At 43.9% G+C, this 23,488-nt stretch overlaps 1 protein-coding gene across 8 annotated transcripts in view; it reads left to right on the forward strand.

Moving 5' to 3' along the window:
* Positions 1–23,488, forward strand: part of PACSIN2 (protein kinase C and casein kinase substrate in neurons 2) — a 147,520-nt gene that overhangs the window by 99,403 nt on the left and 24,629 nt on the right. For all 8 annotated transcript variants that reach the window (XM_033951359.1, XM_033951355.1, XM_033951360.1 and 5 more), the window contains one exon: positions 14,278–14,402. In XM_033951359.1, coding sequence (XP_033807250.1) covers positions 14,278–14,402 — 125 coding nt within the window. The remainder of the gene's footprint in view (positions 1–14,277; positions 14,403–23,488) is intronic.

Genomic DNA, 23,488 nt, shown 5'->3' on the forward strand with positions numbered 1-23,488 from the left:
AAAATAACCATCTTATACAACTGAACCCTTCCATAAAAAGAGAGAGGTAAAGACATCCACTTTGCAAAACAACCCTCCGTAGCGGCCAACAAAACATCTACATTAGCACGATATAACCGTCCCACACTGCTCGTGAGTTGCACTCCCAAATATTTGAATACACCATCCGCCCACCGTAAAGGAAACTGCCCCGGCCACTCCAAGCGCACCGCCTCGGCCGTAGCTAATGCCAAAGATTTATCATAATTCAATTGGAAGCCCGAAAAATCGCCATACTCCGTAAAAAGCGACATAAGAGCAGGAAAGGAGTCCCACGGGGAGGTCAAATGAACCAACAAATCGTCTGCAAACGCCGAAATCTTAAACTCTCGGCCGCCAAGAGAAACACCCCGAACCGCCGGATTAGCAGAGATTTCGCGAATTAAGGGATCCAAGGTGAGTACGAAAAGAAGAGGAGACAAGGGGCAACCCTGTCTAGTACCCCGCTGAATTGGAAACACCGCCGAAGAAACTCCATTAACCAGCACCCTAGCCAGCGGATCATGATATAATGCAGCCACCGCATCACTAAAGAAACCTCCCATACCATAATGTTGAAGAGTACAAAACAAAAAATCCCACAAAACCCTATCAAAGGCCTTATGGGCATCAAAACTGACCAGCAAAGAAGAAACCTGCTCCCGCTCCACCCACTCCAGCGAAGTCAATATTGTACGTAAATTGCGAGTGGACGACCGTCCTTTGACGAACCCAACTTGAGGCTCCGCCACCAGAGAGGGCAAAATACCCGCCAACCGGTTGGCCAACAATTTAGCAAAGAATTTAGCTTCAGCATTCAACAGGGATATGGGGCGATACGAGGAGGCCTGTAATGGGTCCTTGCCGGGCTTAAGCAGAACCACAATCTGAGCAACCCGAAGAGAAGGCGGAAGAGCCCCCTCGCGTACCGCAGTGTTAAACACATCAACCAGAACCGGGGCCACGTCCGCAAGTAGAAGTCTATAGAATTCACTGCGAAAGCCATCGGGTCCCGCCGCCTTCTGCAGCGGAGAACTACCAAGAACCAGCGATAGCTCTTCAACTGTAAAAGGAGCTTGCAAACGCGCATTCTGAGCTTCTGTCACCACCGGATGAGAGACCTGATCCAAATAAAGATCACCCGCCAACGAAGAAACCGGTGGAGCAGCATACAACTCCTGGAAATAATGATGAAACACCGCCGCCATATCCTCATCTTTGTGGACCAAGCCACCATCTGCCCGGCGGAGATGGAGAATTGGGGAAAACCCCTTAGCACGTCGAATCAAATTTGCCAGAAGCTTACCGCTCTTATTAGCATGTAAATACAGTTGAAATTTATAGTATGCCAAAGATTTCATTGCCCGATCATGTAATAGTTCCCGCAACGACAACTGCGAAGCCAATAATAACGCTCTATTGATTCCGGTGGGGTGAGCCCCATAGCGGCGACGATCCTCCTGAACCTGGCGCTCCAGCCGGAGCACCTGACGGTCGCGCCTTTTTTTCTTTCGGCTAGAGTAAGCAATGATCTTACCCCGCAACACCACTTTAGCAGCCTCCCAGTAAAGAAATGCGTCACCCCTATGAGACGCATTGTGAAAAGCATAGTCCTTCCATTTATCCACCAGGAAAGCATGAAACTCCTGATCAGAATAGAGCGAGAGAGGAAACCGCCAATGAAAGCCCCCAGGGGTATCTCCAGGAAACTCTAAAATAAGAACAATCATAGCATGATCCGAAACATCATATCCCCCAATCTCCGCCGAGCTCACCTGCGAAAACAGGGAATCCGTGAGCAACCAATAATCAATACGGGACTGCGTTGCATGGGCACTAGATGTGTGAGTGTAGTCGCGGTCGCCAGGATGTAACACCCGCCACACATCAATCAAAGACATAGAAGAGGCAAACAAGGGAAGGCCTCTATTCGGGGCATACCTGTCGTGAGGAAGGGGATTAGATTTGTCAATAGTGGGATCAAAAGCTTGATTAAAATCCCCACCCAACACCACTGGAAGGTCCTGGTGAAGAAGTCTGGTAAGGGAACGCATAAAGGACCCATCCCAAGTGTTAGGAGCATATATATTACACAAGAGCAAATCCTGCCTATTAAGTGTCACTTTAGCAACCAGATAACGCCCCTGCGGGTCAGACCATACCTTATGGGTAGTCAAATGCAGACCCTTACGACATAAAATGACTACCCCCGCCTTCCGGTGCAGACCCGAAGACTCCAAGATCTCACCAACCCACCACCGGCAGAGTTTAGCATGTTCCGCAGAAGAGAGGTGGGTCTCCTGCAAAAATGCTATATCCACCTTTTGTCGATTCAATGCACTAAGAATTTTTTGGCGTTTAACAGGAGATGTGATACCATGGACATTCCAGGAAATAAACTTAATTACCATGAGTAGGAAAAGCTAAGAGAAAAAGAAAAATAGCTGAATAGACTACCGGGGGAACCGTCCCAGCCAGCGGCTCCTTCCCAGAGCAAAAAGTCATCCATAGTCCAAAAAAAAACACAAACACAGCCAAACACCAATACCCCGGGTCACACAACCACCTCCAGTCACACCCAAACACACCCTTCCAAACATTCCACACATACATACCCCCCTCCCCAGCCCAACCCCCAACCACCCAGCAGCCCTCCCCCCCCCCAACAACCTCCCAAACTCCCATCCCCAAATTTTCATGCACAGATCTGGGAGAAACCCAGATACCAATCACGCTGAAAAGCCCTCCCGAGCCCACCCCCCAACTTCCATAGAAACTAAACACAAACCCACGAAGAAGAAGTACTGGAAATTAGCCTAAAGACATATCTCAACAAATAAACAAGAATGCATAATTACTGCGGAGGAACAAGCAGTTATGCGGGGAAACATTCCCAATATAAGCCGCAAAAAAAGACAACATATCAATAAATAAAACAAAATAAATCCCCCTTATGTTGAGAGAAACCAAACGAGAGCTATGTCAAAAGCAGATGGAGGCACCATGGCAGAAAAGCACGCCATCCCCCACAGAGGAACAGCGCCCTATAATCCAATACACAGTCAAACAAGAACAGCAGGAACAAATCCAAAGGGCTGGAGTCCTCGGACATGGGTCAGGCAGAGAACCTGGCAGCAGCCCCCTAATCTCCAGCACCACCGCCCCACCGTCAGTCCATGGCAAAGTCCAAGGCAGCTTGCTAGCAGCATCAAAACAGCAAGAGATCCAGCCCAGTACAGTCCAGAAACCAGAAACCAGGAAACAGAGGACGATCAGGGGCTAGGCGCCACTCCCGCCAGACGATGCACATAAGCCAAGGCATCAGCCGCAGAGTCAAAAAAGTGAGAGCGACCTTCATGTTGAACTTTGAGGCGTGCAGGATAGAGAAGCGCGAACTGGATACGCCGCTCATGGAGTTGACGGCAAACAGCGGCATATTCCTTTCTCCGGGCAGCCAATTGAACCGAGAAGTCCTGGAAGCACAAAATCTTCTGATTTTCATAGGTGAGGGGGCCTTTCGCCCGAATAGCCCGCAGGATCTCCACCTTGTGGGCATAATTCAACACCTTGAAGATTACCACTCTCGGACGGGTAGCATCTTGGCGGCGAACTCCCAGACGGTGCGCTCTCTCAATCCGCAGGGGCCCCGCAGTCGAAGGAAGCTGAAGAGACTGCACCAGCCAGGATTCCAAAAAGGAGTGCAGCTGCCCATCCAACACCGATTCGGGAACGCCCACAAGTCGCAAATTGCTGTGCCTGGAGCGATTCTCCAGATCCTCCACCTTAAGTTCCAGCTGGCGAATTTTGGAGTCCGCCGCTGTCTGAGCCTCCCTAGACTGCCCGGCCGAGTCCTCCAAATCAGACACCCTTTGTTGAAAAGATCCAAACTCCGCTCTAATATGGCTCACAGAAGCATCCAAGCCATCCAGTTTGTCGGAGAGCTTTTGAAGCTGAGAGGTAAGGGTGTCCTGTATCGCTGCTCTCACCTCCGTGATAACATCCGCCACCCACTCAGATCGTGGAGAAGAGGGAGACACGAGGGCAGGCTCCGCCATCTTGGGATCTGCTGCCCGAGGCTTCTCCCGCTCCTTGCGGGTCACTTTTGCAGCCATAGCGCCCCAAACCGAGCGCAAAACGCTGCCGGGACTTCCCCTCCGAAACCGGAAGTCGGGGAGAGCAGCCCGCGCCGATAGCAACGCCGGCCGAGATAAGAAAAAACAAGCGGGCCCGGGAGCTCTTCTCGCGCACGTCGGCTCACCGAGACGGCATCACGTGATCCTCCAAACATGCGATTTAAAGGATATATGGCATATTCTTCATTTTAATGATCAGGAATTTTCATTTTGTTCACAGGTTCATAAATCATTTTCAAGAATAGATTATATTTTTGTTTCAACAAATGAAGTGCAACAGGTGATTAAAGCTTCCATAGATCCTATCATTATTTCGGATCATGCGGGAATATGGATAGAATTACAATTAGATAAATTGGAAAAGGGTAGACCTCTTTGGAGATTTGATAATGCACTGCTTGTGGATGATAAATTTTTGGAAAATTTTAAAACACAAATTAATGATTTCTTTCAAATGAATTTAGTGGAAGATACATCTATAGAGAATGTATGGGATGCATTTAAAGCAACTATGAGGGGTAATATTATATCATATTCAGCTTTTATTAGGAAACAGAATAAAATTCAATATATAGAATTAGAAAAAAAAATTAAAATATTAGAAGCTAAATTGATAAACAAATGGGAAAATGAGACATTACAATCTCTTTTGAAAGTAAAAGGTAAATATAATGAATTATCTTCAAAAATGATAAGAAGAGATTTGTTTTCCAAACAAGCAGTGTATTATGGAAATTCTAATAAGGCGGGGAGATTATTGGCAAATTATCTTAAAGCAAAAAAAAAGGAAAACTAGTGTTAATGGGATAAAAGATGATAATGGTACAATAACAAATCAAACAGATATAATTTTAAAACAATTTCTAAAATTTTATAAAGATCTGTATTCTTCCGAGCCTTATTTGGAGAGACAAAAAGATGGTAAAAATTTTTTAGATTTAATTATTGGACCTAAGGTTCCTGATCATATAAAACGGAGTTTAGATGAACCTATATCATTAAAAGAATTAGAAACAGCATTGAAGTCTCTTAGAGTTGGATCCGCTCCAGGTGGTGATGGTTATTCAGTAGAATTTTATAAAACATTTCAAAATATCCTTTCCCCACATTTACTAAATTTATATCAAACACAACTCATAAAAGGTGATATTAAAGGTACTATGGCTGAATCAATAATAATTGTTCTGCCTAAGCCAAATAAAGATCCTACTTTGGTTTCAAACTACAGGCCTATATCATTAATAAATGTGGATAATAAATTATTGGCAAAAATTTTGGCTTTGAGATTAGCCAAAGCTCTCCCACATATTATAGATATGCATCAGACGGGTTTCGTTGCTAAAAGACATTCCTCTAATAACTCTAGATTATTGTTTCATATGTTAAATTTATCAAAAAAAATAGATGAACCGACTTTTACAGTTTCCTTGGATGCAGAAAAAGCGTTTGATAGGGTAGAATGGAATTTTATGTATCAAGCTTTAGAATGGTTTGGTATAGGTTCTGGATTTATACAAATGGTAAAAACTTTGTATAGCTTCCCGATTGCAAGATTAAATATTAATAATATGATATCTGATGGATTTCAATTGCGGAGGGGAGTTAGACAAGGTTGTCCCTTATCTCCTTTGTTATTTGATGTTATATTAGAACCCTTATTGTTAGCAATACAGCAAACCGGGGAGATACAGGGTATTCCATATTCAGATATGGAATATAAAATTTCGGCTTATGCTGATGATATTTTGCTTTATTTGAAAAATCCAGAATCTACCTTATCTTCATTATTAAAATTAATTGATAAGTTTGGTAAATTTTCAGGTTATAAAATTAATTGGAATAAATCTGAAATTATACCCTTAAATGTTCATTGTGTAAAAGGATTATTTAAAGATTTTCCGTTCATATGGAAGGAAGAAGGATTTAAATATCTTGGCATTCAAGTTAAAAATACAATTGAAGATACCGTAAAAGAAAATGAAAAATTTGTATTAAAAAAAGTTTCTTGGTGGGGGAGAGTTCAAACTATTAAAATGATGATCTTGCCTGTAGTTTGCTACCAAATGAGTATGATACCTATTTATTTTCAGGGGTCCTTTTATAAAAAGCTTAATAGCATTTTAACGAAATTTCTTTGGCTTGGTAGAACACCTAGAATAGCTTTAGTAACTTTGCAAAAATCAATTAAGGAGGGAGGGGTAAATTTTCCAAATTTTTATAGGTACCATCAAGCCTATATTCTACGTCAGGGTATGTATTGGATCCTCCCAGAACTTATAGATAATGCACCAGATTGGTTATATTTGGAATGGCGCTTTATGTTTCCCCTAAATTTAGTTCACCTTCCAAGTATTAACATGCCTAGAAGATACAGAGAAAATAAAATTTTAATGGATACTTGGAAAACGTTGAGATTTATAAGTAAATTAACACCTATCCCAATAAACAAATCAACTAATCAATCTCTATGGATAAACTCCAAGATCAAAATTGGCGGAGCTCAAATCCTTTGGAAGAACTGGATTATTGCAGGCATTAGATCTTTGGATGACGTTATTTCAGAAGGTAAACTGCTGGATTTTTCACAATTGCAACATAGATTTGGTCTTAATAAAACACAAAGTTTTAAATGGTTGCAATTGAAGCAGGCCATTCAGGTTGGGTTCCCTGAATGGAAAACATTGAATAATCAATATAGTTTAAAGTTCTTATGTTTTCAAGCAGACTTCCTAGGACATCAAGCCGCATTGTGGTATAAATTAATATCTGGATATTTGAATAAAAAACCAAAAAATGGTCTAAGAGATATTTGGAGCATTGAGATTAAGCATCAAATTAATACATCTCAATGGCCACTAATTTGGTCTTGGAGAATGAGATGTACAGTGTCAGCATCTATGAGACAAACTTGGTTCTTTTTATTACATAGAGCTTTTTGGACCCCTACACGTTTGCAAAAATTAGACAGTTCTAAGTCCAATAAATGCTGGCACTGTAATCTGGAACCAGGGACTTTAGATCACTTACTATATCATTGTCCCTACATTAAAAGTTTTTGGAATTCAATTTGGCCACAAATTAATAAATTGATGGAAAATCATATAGCAATATCATATGATACAGTATTATTTGGAATGATGATGAGAAAAAAAAGTCAAATTTCACCAGAAAATAACAAGCTTTTATTAATTATGACAGGGGTTGCCATTCAGCATATAACCAATAATTGGAAGAATTATAATAACCTAAATTATACATTTTGGTGGAATACAATATGTCATATATTTAAAATGGAAAGAACAATAGCAATACAAAGAGGGACATATACTAAATTCATAAAAATATGGGGGCCATTGACAAAATATTGCAATGAATAATTAGTAGGATTTTCTTCTTCTTTTCTTCTTTTAAATATCTTCTTTGTGACACACATAGAAGGGGGGCAGTGAAAATAATTTTTACATAATAAAATATAATATGATTTACAATATGTAATGTATGATTGAAAAGTAATAGAAGGGTGGGGGGAGGGAGGGGGGATAAAATACATTTAGAATATAATGTATTAGATATAAAAGTGATATTGTGTATTTATCAATTGTACTTTAATATTTTGTACACTTTATGTAAAAATTGAAAATAAAAAATAAAATATAAAAAAAAAAAGAGCTGTCAACTATAATTTCTACTTCTCCAGCTACTTAAAGCATCTTCTCAAGCTGTTTCCTGCTTATCAGAAATACATTCCTGCCTGAAAGTTGAAAGGTTTTCAACAACTTGTCTCTACTGTGCTTCAGCTGAGGAAGTATATGGGGCGTTCGGCCTATGACATTTTTGAACTCTCCTCCAGAGCCTCTTCCATGAGGAGACTAGCATGGCTTGGAGTCTCTGACATGGATGTCAACCACCATAGTAACATAACATAGTAACAGCAAGTAACAACATAACACCAAGACCAGCTAGCCAACGTACCTTGCTTGGGAGATGAGCTTTTTGGAGGTTCGTCAGATACCGCAACACAAAAGCTCTCGGCTCATGAGACTCATTGAGACACCTTGGTTAAACCCAAGAAAAAAAACAGTCTCATAGACACCTTTCAAGCATGCTTCATCTTACCAGAGGAGTTTTTCAGCCAAAGTCTTTTCTCCAGTACGACCTCAACAAAGGAAGCAGATACAACAATGTCCTGCAAAACCCCCAGCCTGCTGCTCCGGCCAAATCAACGCAGTCTTTTTGATGTGTGTCTGGAGAGCATAGTCTTAATTCCCTAAACTGATTAAGGGTATGGAAAACCTTACATACACTGACAGACTGAAAAAGCTGGGGCTGTTCTCCCTGGAAAAGCGGAGACTCAGAGGAGACATGATAGAGACCTTCAAGATCCTGAGGGGCATCGAAAAGGTTGACAAGGACAGATTTTTCAATTTGAAAGAAACCACAAAAACAAGGGGCCACTCGATGAAATTGAAGGGGGACAGGTTTAGAACAAACGCAAGGAAATTTTTTTTCACACAGAGGGTGGTGGACACATGGAACACCCTTCCGGAAGCCGTGATAGGAAATAGCACAGTACAGGGTTTCAAGGAAGACCTGGATAGGTTCCTGGAGGACAAAGGGATTGAGGGGTACAGATAAGAGCAGTGGAAGGTTTAGAGATAAATGTAGAGGTAGGTATAAAATTAGTCAGGGACTGCTGCTCAGGCAATATGCCTGATGGGCCGCCGCGTGAGCGGACCGCTGGGCGGGATGGACCTCTGGTCTGCCCTGGCGGAGGCGACTACTTATGTTCTTATGTTCTTATGTTCAGTCTCTCTACACCTGACAGCTTGGTATCTCTTGGTCTGAATGCAGCTGAACTTCACCTTTCTCAGCCAGTTAGACTTATCCTCGAAGCCTCCTAGAAACCAGCCACTCAACAATGTTATCAGCAGAAGTGGACTCGTTTCTTATCCTGGTGTCTTCATCATCATCATGATCCACAATCCATTTCAGTTTCACTAGTCATGGATTACCTTCTTCATTTGTTGGAGTTAGGACTCAAGTCTACATCCATTCAAATTCATCTCGGTGCTATTACTGCTTTGCACCACCCAGTGGAGGGTAAACCTCTAACCGCTCATCCTTTAGTCTCCCAGATTTATGAAAGGATTTTCAATGTGAAACCACCTCTCAAACCTCCTCCAATAGTCTGGGACCTTAATGTAGTTCTTGCTAATTTGATGAAGCCTCCATTTGAACCAATGTCTACGGCTCATCTGAAGTATCGTACCTGGAAAGTTGTTTTTCTCATTTCATTTACTTCTGCCAGAAGAGTAAGTGAACTTCAAGCATTTGTGGCAGATCCACCATTCATTGTGTTCCACCATGATAAGGTGGTTCTTCGCACACATCCAAAGTTTCTGCTGAAAGTTGTTACTTAGTTTCATCTCTTTCAGCTTCTAGTATTTTTCCCTCAGCCTCACTCTCACTCAGGAGAAACAGCTCTTAATACTCTGGATTGCAAGCGAGCTTTGGCCTACTATCAACAGAGCAAAGCCGCATAGATCATCTCCTCAACTTTGTCTCCTATGATCCTAACAAGTTGGGGCATCCTATTTCCAAGAGAACTATTTCCAAGAGAACAATTTCCAGCTGGTTGACTTCCTATATATCATTCTATTATGCTCAGGCTGAACTGCAACTGGAGATTCGTATCACTAACCCATAAAGTTAGAGCTACGGCAGCTTCAGTAGCTTTCCTTAGATCTACCCCTATTGAAGAAATATGTAAAGCTGCCACCTGGTTCTCGATTCACACATTCACCTCACATTACTGTCTGGAATCTTTCTCCAGATGGGATGGGCACTTCGGCCAGTCAGTATTACAAAATTTATTTTCCTAAAAGCCAACATTCCCACCATCCCATTCTGGTTTAGCTTGGAGGTCACCCACATGTGAGAATATTAATTCATTAATTTATTTATATGCCACTTATCCTAAGTGGTTTACATTCAGGTACTTTTATCATATTTCCCTATCTGTCCCGGTGGGCTCAAACTCTTATCTAGTGTACCTGGGGCAATGAGGGGATTAAGTGACTTGCCCAGGGTCACAAGGAGCAGCGAAGGATTTGAACCCACAACCTTAGGGTGCTAAGGCTATAGCTCTAACCACTGTGCCACACACTCCAACAACCACAGCTTGTCCTGGGATAAAGCACAGTTACTTACTGTAACGGGTGTTGTCCAGGGGCAGCAGGCAGATATTTTCACAACCCACCCACCTCCCCTGGTTGGCTTATTAGCTGGCTTACTGAACTGAGGGACCGCACACCTACGTCAGGCGGGAAGGTACTCGGGCTATCGCAGACTTTCTGAAAGTCTTAAAGTGGCAATGCTCTTTTAAACTGTTCATACCAGGGCTCTGTTGGGGACATCACCCACATGTGAAAATATCTGCCTCCTGTCCCTGGATAACACTTGTTATGGTAAGTAACTGTGCTTTACCTACTGTGACTAGGAATCTTGGTATATAAAACTGAACCGACTTTGTTGCATTGGTAGGAAGGAGTCAAATTAATGCTCCTTGTCCAGTAATGATGTACTGCTTTTATTTCTTGAGAGTAGGAAATTTTAAATTTTATTAGCATGTAGCATTAAAAAAAATACAAATAAATAATTGTTGTGGAGGGTACCTTTTTCCTTGATAGGGAAGGCAGTTTTTAACTAGGGAAGAAATGCTTTAAATCTGAACTTCAGCTGTAAATGTCTTAAGCAGACACTATTTGATTTTTCAAAAGTAGAACACCCACCCCCCCAACCTCTATACATTGTATGTACTCAGCAACCTATGTATGTACTCATTGTAAGTCTCAGCAACCTATTAAAATCTCTGTACTTGGCTGTCATTGTGTATTAAATTGTCATTTCACAGACCATAATATGTTTGAGGTCTTTATCGATACTTTGGCATCTCTGATTCACTGTTCATTTTTTTCCTGCTTTCCATGCAACAAGGATGATGTGAGTGTTTGGGTTTTTTTAAATTATTGCTAATGCTCCCAAAATTGCTAACTGATTTTATTCAAAACCAAAATTAACTAAAATTGTACTTATCCAGCTAAAACATGAATGCTGTTAAAGGAGTAAAGATTTATTTCCATTGTACATATGATGAATCTTCTAGAGCAGTAGTCTCCAATGCACAGCCTCTGAAGTCCTCCATTGTGATCCCAAATAGCTGAAGTGCTCTTCAAATATCTAAGGCCTTCTTCTTGTACAATCCCACTTTATTCCGGGACCAGTGGGTTGTTTACTTCCTCCTGCCAGGGATCTGTAGGAAGCCTCAAACAGTTGAAGCTTTTATCCCTTCCCTCTCACACCTTACACTGAGCATGCTCCTGAGAATCCCAATCTTAATTCCTACAGGCCAGGCTGTAGGAGCTTATCTTTTCTGCTCATGTTTCATTTCGTGGTTTTAAGTATTTTTTGTGTGCAGTTTTCACCCTCGTGCTTTAGAGGTTCCCTGTGGGGACATGATGACTGCAAGAGATCACAGACCATTGGAAAAAGTCTGCTTATGGGGGGTTCCCTGCTATGCAGTAAGCCCCCTGAACAGCCTGCACATCAGATCGGAGCTCAGGGATCATTCCCTCCAAAGCTTTTTCACCCCAGATTTGTCCGCTAGTGGGTAGAGCACAGGCTAAGCTGTTCCGTGGGGGCGTGACTGGGATTGGAGCCAGACTGTGTTCCTCCACCAGGCTTCTGCACGGCGTGTCCAAGAGTGGTGGAGGTCTTTGGCCGTGGTGGTCTGGTAAGGGGTGCAGTAAGAAGAGTTAGAATCCAGGTTTCCAGTTTTCTGAGGCAACATCTCCTTGTCAGCAGTTTCTGCTGTGTCTGCAATGTTTTTCCATTCAGCACTGATCACAGTGAGTAAAGGGCTGACGGCCTAAATCAGCGATTTTGGGGCAGTCTTAAAGGGGTTTTAGGATGCTTCCTTGCATGCCCTACCCCTGTCTATCTCTAAAATCCCAAAATTACTGTTTTTAGTGGGTTCCTGTGATTTCCCTGGGCTATTTTTAGTCAAAATTGCCACCCGCTGTGGCCATCTTGGATTTTTCCCGATTTCATTTAAAGTTATTTTTTCACCTTCTAAGCTTCATTTCTGCAAGAAAACTGCATAATGGCCGCCCCATGGTAGGATTGGATGGATTTATGCCTCATTTGCGACAGATGGCGGTTGGTTGTGCGACCACATTCTGCATGTGCTGTTGCCCTCGGGTTGGGGGGGGTATGGTTTTCCAGAATGCAGTGCATTCGGACCCCGGAGAGGGTCTTCTAGCGCTTTCTGCCCTGACTCCCATAGAAATGGTGTCGGGGGACCCTAGGAAGTGCGCTGGTGTCGTTTTTGCAAAATGCAAGTGTAGCTTTGGTTATTTCCCTTATAAATACTCCAAAAAGGCTATACCTGATGCGCTTCTGCGCGGCTCCTCCCCCGGAGGATGTTTTCCCCCCGGGATTTTGTAGTTTTGCTTTTCAGGCATATTTAAGTCAAGCTTTCTGCCCATTACCCTTTTACCGGACTTTGTACCGGACTTGGGGATCCCTTCTCAGGTGGACCCGGGTTAGTCATCTTGCCTTCCTGCCGGGGTGCTGGTGCGTAAGACCACTGTGCCCGCAGTTGTGCCAAGTACTTTTCCCAGCCCTCTGCTGTTGCAGGGCAGCTCGGCGGTGTTCACTGCTATGATGAATCTGGTGGATCTTTGGGATCCGGACCTGTACGGAGCCGGTGTTTAGGAGGACTCCGCTGTGCCTATAAGTTTTTACACCCACACACCTTGCTGGTTTTTCTTTCTGAATTGCTTCAGTGATGGTAGCTGCAGCAGAACAGCCGGTCGCTGCTGGAGGTTGCCTCTTTTCCTGATCCTCCTGTCTTGGATTGGATTCTGTCAGATTTCTGGCAGACTTCTAACAGTCCCTTCAAATGTACTCTAGCCCTGGCTTGGCTTCCTCCCAGGGCAAATGGACTGAACAAGCGCTTTTCTCCCCTGAAGAGGGGATTCTTCGGTGGTGCATGCCATCAAGCACACATCTTTCCATAGTCTTAGGGTGGTGGTCCTGAAGGATGTCCAGGACTGATGCTTGGGTTTTCATCCATAAGCATCTGTTTGATTCGATCGTGGCTTGTATCAAAGCAGCGAAGGCTGCCTCCTTTGTAGCTTGGGCGTGTCATTCCAAACTGCGCCGTGTTCCTGACACTGTGGTGCTGAGTGCTTTGGATTTTTTCTTACATAACATAACATAACTTTATTTTTCTATACCGCCTTAATCAAAATAATTCTAGGCGGTTTCCACAAAAGAGAAAAACTGGACAATCGGTGAAATACAAAATAGTAAAAAATGAATACAGCTTGTTGTATAAAAAGACATCAAAGGTTTAAAATTGATAGGAAAGATTAGTTATGTTTAAAAATAAAGATAAAAGCACAGATTAAGAGATGAATTTATCAACTAATGTTATGTTGATTTCTAAAAGCGCCATAAGACAACATGGCTCCGCTGATATAGTTACCCAACCAGGACTTTTTGCTTGCTTGGAAAGCAAGCATCCTGTCTAAGACCTTACAGCCTAAAATCTTCAGGTAAGCAAATAGGTTGCAGTTCCTGGTTATCCGCACAGGGTTATATAACACAAAATGAGATAGCAGGTATGTACCGGTAGGTGCCAATCCCCAAACTGATTTGAAACAGAGGCATGAGAATTTAAACATTACTCGTGCCTCCACTGGCAACCAGTGCAGTGATCGATAATAAGGACTGATATGATCACTTTTCTTTAGTCCGAATATCAGACGAACAGCCATGTTCTGCACTATTCTTTAAATATGGTATAATGTTGGTTTATGTTCGAGAATTTTATTTTAATATGATTTTATGCTTCTGGAAGGTATTCTTGTCCCCTTTGATTTGAACTTGACTTCTGTTACTTGGAAAATTTGAAGTGGTTGTATTTTTGTTCTATGATATTGAACTTTTAATATTTATTGTACGAGTATTACCTGCCCTTTTTTCTTGCAAGGTCTAACTTTGTTTCTCAGTTATATGCTTGATGTATTAAGTGAAACCACAAAACCCATTCATTTTATAGGAATGGTCTGCAGACCTAAACCGTACCCTTAGTAGACGAGAGAAGAAAAAAGCGGTGGATGGAGTGACTTTAACTGGCATTAACCAGACAGGAGAGCAGGCATCAGTGCATAATAAACATAGCAGGTGAGACACCACTTTTTCCATGCATTTGGAACATTGTCATACAGGTGTTGAAAGTTTAAAAAAACAATGAAGGGGCCATGTGCAACATAATTTTTAAATTATATTAATTCATTTTTTAATGTTTGAATCATTTTTATTCAAAGCATCAATAAAATATACATCAATACAATCCAAACTATTTCCAAAGATGAAACAATGCAGTCAAAAACAGATGGACCATAATGATACTTTGAAATCTTTTTATACTTCCTGTCAACTAACCAACTAATCCCCTTCCCTCCCCCCTCCCCTCCCCCATTGGCTTCACCGCAGTCTAATTGAGTATGTCAGTGCTGGTTTCTATTCAAAAGATGGCTATGTGCTTCTAAAGTCAGTGTTTCCCAGAAAGGTGCCCAAGTAGATTGAAATCTTTGACTTGATACCAAATCAAAGTCTTGAACAGAGTCTGTCTGTTTATAATCTGTGAATCATACTTCATACTTGCAAAGTTGGTGGGGAGGACAATAACCAGTTACCGTATTTTTCACTCCATAAGACGCAACTGACCATAAGACGCAACCTAGATTTAGAGGCGGAAAACAAAAAAAACAACATTCTGAACCAAATTCTCCCTGCCAGGCTCTGCACCCAACCCCACACTCCTTGCCAGGCTCTGCACTCTGATCCCACTCCCTGCCAGACACTGTACCCTGTCTCCCCTCTGGTGGTCTAGTGGTAGGCTGGGACAGGGCAGGGCCCCACACCCCGAGGCAATCAGGCAGGCAGAGGGCCCCCCCCCCCGAACCTTATTTTAGTTCCTCCAGCAGTCCTGCCCTTTTATGGTTTTGTAAAAATCAAAGACTTACAGGGATCCATTTCAGTTGTTCCCTCCTTTCAGACCTCACATGCTTCAAAACCCTCCCTCAAAATAGCCTTTGAAAGTTGACCACCCTAAAGCAAGGGCTGTGGAGAGAGCCAGAGGTTGGGGGTGGGGAAGGAATCTCGAGGGAAGGGGTGATGACAGCTGACGCTACGAACCCCTTCCACCAGTGCATAAAGCCCCCGTGGGAAGTGAACAGCCTAGCCCAGCCAGTGTCTCTGACAAGATTTGCCCCCCCCCCCCACTCCCGGATGACGTCTGTGCACACAAAGCCCTGGCCCCCTCTTTAAGCTGCGCTCACCTCATCCTCTAGCTCGTTCCTGAAACACAGGCAGGCTACCTGTTTCTTAAAGCCTTCCTGGTTGTAAGTCCAAGTCTGGTTTGGCTTAAACTTCATCATAGAGGCGCTGCACCCAGACTTAGGCTACCGATGCTACACATGCTCCCCACTACCACCACCTCTTCTTCCTCCTCACGGGTCGAGCGAGAAATCCACGAGGGCTAGCGCGGGCCTGGCATCGGCTGCAGAAGCCTCTCCCAACGGCCGCCCATGCGCTGGTACAAACGCCAAGTGGAGGCAGATGGAGGTGGGGGGGAGGGGTCACAAGTGATTGGAATTGGGCCGGGTACACCTCGCCATGGGCTCCGCTGGCTGCTGGTCAGTTCCTCAGGGAATCCCGCTCCGACTAGAGCTGTGCCTTTTGCGCCGCTCTGACACCGAGGGGGAGGGTATTTGCTCCATAAGACACACCCTTATTTCCACCCACTTTTTTGGGGGAAAAAAGTACATCTTATGGAGCAAAAAATACAGTACTTGGTATATATTTTATCGCAAACAAAAGGCTATGTGTAGAAAGTGTATAAGCCCTTTAGGAGTGGGCGAGATAATAAATATTCACCAAACATCATTTTAGGAGAAATCTGTATTAGTGCTGCCTGATTCACGATTCAAATCAGTTCACCGATTCACTTTGGGTGAATCGATTCGAATCGATTTAAAACAACAACAACAAAAAATCGGCCTCCCGATTCGGTAACTGACCCTTCCCTCTCACCCCCTAAAGCAGGAGCGGCAGCGCTGCCTCTTGCTGGCCAACCACTGCCGCTCCTGCTTTAGAAGGTGAGGGGGGAGGGTCAGTCAGGAAGTACTGATGTCCGGCTCTCCCCCTTGGCCTCCTGATGATATCCGGCTTCCCCCCTGGCCTCCTGCCCATTCATTTACCTCATTTCAGCAGCCTGTAGAGAGGATTGCTTGTGCTAGCGATCTCTGCAAGCTGCTATATGCCTTCGGAGCTGTTTTATCTGCTGCGATCCTGCCTCTGATGTCAGAGGAGGGGTGGGACCGCAGCAGAGGGAAGACAGCTCCCAAGGCCTATAGCAGCTTGCAGAGATCACTAGCACAAGCGATCCTCTATGCAGGCTGCTGAAATGAGGTAAATGGGTGCACGGGAGGTCAGGGGGAACACGCAGGCCTTCCCGGGGGAGTGGGGGTGTAGTCCTTCGGGGGTGCTGGTACAGGCTTTCAGGAGGGACAGGCAGGCTTCAGGGGTGGGGTGCAGGCCTTCAGGGGTGGTGGCACAAGCCCTCAGGGATTGTGGTTCAGGCGTTCAGGTGGGACATGCAGGCCTTCAGAGGGTGACAGACTTTCAGGGGAGGCTTCCCTGGTGTTGAAGTACAGGGAGAGGGAGGGGGGTTCAAAGACATGCATATGCTGGACTTTGGGGAAAAGAAATAATGGGTCTAAAAATAGGAGAGGGAGAGAGATGGTGAACAATGGGATTTAGGGAGGGAAGGAACAGAAAGGGAGAGAAGTTGGACACAAGGAATGGTATGGAGGGGGGGGGGAAGAGATACTGGATAGGAGGGTAGTTGGGAAAAGAAAGGGAGAGATGGTGGACCCTGGGGTGGTGGGGAAGGAAGGAGAGATGCTGGATGAAAGGGTAGTTGGAAAAGGTAGATCTGTGGATGGAGACAAACAAAAGGAAAGATGCCAGACCTCCGGGGGAGGGAAGGGAAATGGAAGGGGAGGACAGAGATAGAAGATGGGTGGTTAGCACGGAGAAAGAAGAAGGAGACCCTGGCAAGCAAGTTATCAGAAGACAACCAGAGCCTGGGACCAACAAGATTTGAATAATGACCAGACAACAAAAGGTAGAAAAAATAATTTTATTTTCTCTTTTGTGATTACAATATGTCAGATTTGAAACGTGTATCCTGCCAGAGCTTGTGTTAGACCGCAAACGTGAGCTAGGATTTAACAGAGAGAGGAAAAGTCTTTTATGTTTGTTTATTTTGTTTACACCACAGCACCAGTGTGGTTTGGAGAAGGCAAAGGAGGTGAAGAGGCTATAAAATAAACCCACCAGAATGTTTGAAAAAAATCGATTCAATAGGTTGAATCGAATCAAAATTTTTTCCCCTGAATCGGGCAGCACTAATCTGTATAGTACAATTCCACCAACAGGAAATAGATGAAATCAGTTGAGTCCAGAAGGGTTTGATATGAGTGCAGGTCCTTAAAGAGGCGCAAGCCATCTTGCATCTAGAACATTCATGAGATGCAGTGCTAGCTCTATAAGCTCACTTGAGAGAGACATAGAGCAAACTTATATAGTGTTTCCTAATGTAAAACATTTACCAATCTGTGTTTTATTTGAGATCACAAATTTGTGCAGTATTGATTCGGCAATGTCCATTGTCAGATCCTCATTCTAAGACTTAGCCAATGAGACATAGTATTTCCTTAGTAGTGTCTAGAAGGTAATGATGGTGAAATCACAAAGGAACTTTCTGTTGGGATCCAATTGTGTAAGCCTCTGATAGTCTCCTGAGCAACTTTGGTAAGATCCTCCCAGGGTAAACTAGTGATAGAATACTGAAGTTGTGCATAAGCAAAAGTATCTCATGGAGAGATGGAGAACTCTCGTATTTTGGCAAATAATTTAGAAACATAGAAACATAGAAAAAAGCGGCAGAAAAGGGCTATAGCCCACCAAGTCTGCCCATTCCATGTATCCCCCCCCTGAGTTTACTCACTTAAAGATTCCACGTGAGTATCCCATTTTCTCTTAAAATCCGTCACGCTGCTGGCCTTTATCACCTGGAGTGGGAGTCTGTTCCAATGATCCACAACTCTCTCGGTGAAGAAATACTTCCTGAAGTCGCCACGAAACTTCCCTCCCCTGATTTTCAGCGGATGCCCTTTGGTGGTCGAGGGTCCCATGAGCCGGAAGATATCATCTTCTGACTCAATGCGACCCGTGATATACTTATACGTTTCAATCATATCTCCCCGTTCTCTTCTTTCCTCAAGTGAGTACAGTCGCAATTTCTTTAGTCTTTCTTCATACGTGAGATCCTTGAGCCCCAAGACCATCCTGGTGGCTGTTCGCTGTACCGATTCTCAGCACGTCCTTTCGGTAGTGAGGTCTCCAAAACTGAACGCAGTACTCTAAGTGAGGCCTCACCATGGCTCTGTACAACGGCATCACAACTTCAGGTCTCCTGCTGACGAAACCTCTGCGTATACACCCCATCATTTGTCTTGCCCTGGAGGAAGCCTTCTCCACTTGATTGGCAACCTTCATGTCCTCGCTAATGATCACTCCTAGGTCGCGTTCCGCTGTGGTCCTAACCAAGGTCTCACCATTTAGTACATAAGTTCTACGTGGGTTACTCTTTCCCAGGTGCATTACCTTGCATTTTTTAGCATTGAAGCCAAGCTGCCAAGTAGTTGACCATTGTTCCAGCAGCAGTAGATCGTGTGTCATATTATCAGGTAATAAGCTTCTGCCTACTACGTTGCAAAGTTTGGCGTCGTCGGCGAACAGCGATACCTTTCCCCTAAGTCCTTGCGTCATATCTCTTATGAATAAGTTGAATAGAATCGGACCCAGGACCGAGCCCTGCGGCACTCCACTTATCACGTCCGATGCTTCAGATGGAGTACCATTCACCACTACCCTCTGATGTCTGCCGCTCAGCCAATCCCCAACCCATGTAGTTAGAGTGTCTCCTAATCCTATCGATTTTAGCTTGTTCAGTAATCTTCGATGAGGGACGCTATCAAATGCTTTACTGAAGTCCAAATACACTACGTCCAGTGACTCTCCTGCATCCAGTTGTCTAGTAACCCAGTCAAAAAAGCTAATCAGATTAGATTGGCAGGATCTACCTTGGGTGAACCCGTGTTGGTGTGGATCACGCAGTTTTTCTTCGTCTAGGATTGTGTCAATATTCTGTTTGATCAGTGTTTCCATGAGTTTACACACTATAGACGTGAGACTCACTGGTCTGTAGTTTGCTGTTTCTGTCCTGCAGCCCTTTTTGTGGAGTGGGATTACGTTGGCGGTTTTCCAGTCCAAGGGGACCCTTCCTGTGCTTAGGGAAAGATTGAAAAGAACAGATAATGGTTCTGCCAGGACTTCCCTTAACTCCCTGAGCATTCTGGGATGCAGGTTATCTGGTCCCATGGCTTTGTTTACTTTGAGTCTTGATAGTTTGTCGTAGACGCTACTGGGTGTAAATTCATAATCTTGAAACGGGTCTTTCTGGTTATCTCCCGTCTGTAGCTGTGGACCAACTCCCGGCGCTTCTCGGGTGAATACTGAACAGAAGTATTGGTTTAGCAGTTCTGCCTTCTCAGAATCTGATTCCGCAAAATTACCGTCCGATTGCTTCAGGCGTACTATCCCATCTTTGTTTCTTTTCCTGTCACTAATATAGCTGAAGAAAGATTTATCCCCTTTCTTAATTTTCCGTGCTAGCTCTTCCTCCATTCGGAGTTTGGCCTCTCTGACTGCTGTTTTGACAGCTTTAGATCTGTCTAGGTAGTCCTCCTTCGCCCCCTCCCTGCCTAGATGTTTGTAGGTGATAAATGCGTCTTTTTTCTGTTTAACTAGGTCTGAAATTTCTTTACTGAACCATTGGGGTCTTTTGTTTCTCCTGCGTTTACTTACTGTCTTTATGTATCGGTCTGTTGCTTCGTGTAGTATGGATTTCAGAGACGACCACATATCCTCCATGTTGTCAGATTTTGCTTGTTTATGTAGCTCCCGATGGACATAATCTCCCATGCGGTTGAAGTTTGTACCTCTAAAGTTGAAAACCCTTGTTGCTGTGGTTGTCTTAGGGAAACCTTTCTTAAGGTTGAGCCATACCATATTATGGTCGCTGGAGGCCAGTGTGTCTCCTACTGAGACTTCCGTGACGCTATCTCCATTGGTGAGGACCAGGTCTAGTAATGCCTGATCCCTGGTGGGCTCCAACACCAATTGCTTGAGACGTGCACCCTTTATGGAGTTCAATATTCTTTTGCTGCTACCCGTAGTCGCGGAGAGTGTGTTCCAATCTGCATCTGGCATGTTGAAGTCTCCTAGCATTACTGAGTCTCCGCGCAGCGTGATGTTCTCTATGTCCTCGATTAATTCCATGTCTTTGTCCTCCTGTTGCCTGGGAGGTCTATATATCACACCAAGGTATAGGCATTTTTCTTTCCCTCTGGCCAGGTTCACCCAGAGGGATTCCCCGGTGTATCTAATATCTGTGATTCTGGTGGTTTTGATGCTTTCCTTAGTGTATAGCGCTACTCCTCCTCCCAATTTTCCCACTCGGTCGCAACGAAGTAGGTTGTACCCTGGTATAACCATATCCCACCCATGCGATTCCGTGAACCAGGTTTTGGATATCGCTATCACGTCAAGATCGGCATTTGTTATCTCAGTCTCTAATTCTAGAATTTTATTGCCCAAGCTGTGTGCATTAACATACATAGCCCTCCATATCTGTGAAGAGATTCCTTTGTGAGTTAGTGTGGCTCCTAATTTATCAGTGATCTTTCTCCCTGAAATGTTGTGTGTATCCTTGGTACTTACCTTAGACTTTGTAGTGTGAATGCCACTTGCCTCTTCAGGGTGGTTTCTTACTGCTCTGGGATATAAGTATGTACCCTCCCCCAACTTACCTAGTTTAAAGCCCTATGGAGTAGGCGGGCTAATCGATGTCCAAATATGTTTCTACCTCTTCTGGTCAGGTGGAGTCCGTCTGGTCCCTGCAGTCCCTGGAGCGTCTCGCCGTGGTTCAGGAATCCAAAGTTCATTTCTATACACCATTCGTGGAGCCATTCGTTAGTCCGTTGAATACGCTCTTCTCTAGCTCTGCCTCTGTTTCTCACTGGAAGAATTGACGAGAAGACCACCTGCGCTCCTATCTGCTTCAGCTTCTTTCCCAGCGCTCCAAAATCTCTGGGGATGTTCTCTGTGTCGTTCCTAGCAGTGTCGTTTGTGCCTATATGGATGAGAAACATGGGAAAATGATCGTTAGGTTTTAGAATTTTGTCTAGGCTAGCGGTAATATCCTGGATCCTGGCTCCAGGGAGACAGCAGACCTCTCTCTCCTGCAAATTAGGCCTGAAAATTGGACCCTCGGTGCCCCTTAGCATGGAGTCACCAATGACTACCACTCTTCGTTCCTTCTGAGGGGGTCGGTCTGCATGCTCTGGATTTGACGTTGTGGGCTGGGTATCCTCATGAGCCTCTTCCGCTGTTTCCTCGGTGGTTCCATCCTGTAAGATCTGGAATCTATTTCTGAGAGTTAGCTGTGGTATAGATGAACGGCTATCCTGATGAAGAGAAAAAGAAAAAGAAGAAGAAGAGGGTGAGAATGAGGTGGGTTTATTTCGCTTGCCCGTAGAGGAGGTTACTAGTTGCCAGGGACCAGCATCTCCAATCATCTCCTGTACTCCAATCCTTGTGTTCAGTGCTGTGGGTTTGGGTGTATCTAGGATGGACCTGTCGTGGGTTCTTTCAGTGATGTGTGACAGTTCCAGGATGGCGTCGTCGATGAAGGCCTCGTCATCCCTTATGCTTCTTAGGCGCTGTACCTCCTCCCTGAGTCTCAGTAGTTCCTGCAAGATATCCTCGTCTAAGTTCCCTAGCTCCTCAGTCTGCGTAGAGACTGTAGTGCACTTTGGGAGGGGGGGGAAGGTCTCGGTCTGCACTGAGACCTCTGCCCTCTGATCCATGTCTCTCTCTGCCTTCTGTGCACAGACCTCGACCATCCCCTGGGTCCCTCTGGATGCTGTTTTCCTTTCTCCATTATAACTTGTAGCAAATAATGAATGCCCAATCACATCCATTGTTGAAAACTGAAAAACTTTTATGGTAGATCCTGGAGGTTTGCAAAACCTTCATGGACAATCGTGCCCCTTTGCTGTTCCATAAATACCACTGCAAAAGACTATAAAACTTCTGTTTGTCCCTAGATTTGAGAAATAGTGGAAGCATTTGAAAGGCATTTAGCCACCTTGGAATCTGAATTCATATTAAAAAGATAAATTTTACCCTATGCCATGAGAGAGTAACCTGGCCATAAGGTCAATTTCAGGGTCGTGTCTTTCAATAAAGGAAGGACATTACACTCATAAAGCTTGGAAAGGTCTGATGGTATAGTAACACCCAATTAGCGAATTTCCTTGTTCACCCAAACTAAAGGAAAATCTCCCATCAAGTATGTTGTAATTGGGGATTCAGTGATATAGCCTTCAACTTGTGCAAGTTAGAGGTAAAAGCCACATTCCCCAATGTCCAACAACAATCGCCTCAACGATAATTCAGGTTCTGTCAAAATCATTAAGAGGGCAACAGCAATGCTAAGACATTTAGTTGATGTCTCTGTAGGGATAAGGCCTTGATTTCCTAGAATTGTTGTATGTGAGAACGTAAAGGTTCTTACGTTAATATAAAGGGGAGAGGGGACACCCCTGACTTGTACCTCTTAATTTGGAAATAGCATTTGTGCTGATGGTTCAGCATATAAAGTCTATACAGTTTGTAAAAAAACAGCCAGTGAAATCAAACATGGAGAGAGTCTGATACATAAATGACCAAGAAAACTTGTCAAAAGCCTTCTTTGCATCTCGGCTTGTTACCAAGGTTGGGAACTCTTCCACTACACAATGAGAAATGGCTAGGAGTAGTTTTCTAATATTTAATACTGATTGGCATCCCTGTACAAAACCTGCCTGATCTTCCCTCATTAATTCTGGCAGAATATTTGCTAATCGCTCAGTCAATATTTTGGAGAATATCTTTGTCGACATTTAATAAAGATATTAGCTGAAATGAATCAACTATTTCAGTGGGACGACCTGGTTTAGGAAGTAAAGTAATTAATACTTGATTAGAATGGAGAAACTCTCCCTGAGAAACTACTTAGGTCCATTGCTATC

Source organism: Geotrypetes seraphini, chromosome 7 (assembly GCF_902459505.1).
Source record: "Geotrypetes seraphini chromosome 7, aGeoSer1.1, whole genome shotgun sequence".
Classification (NCBI taxonomy): Eukaryota; Metazoa; Chordata; class Amphibia; order Gymnophiona; family Dermophiidae; genus Geotrypetes; species Geotrypetes seraphini.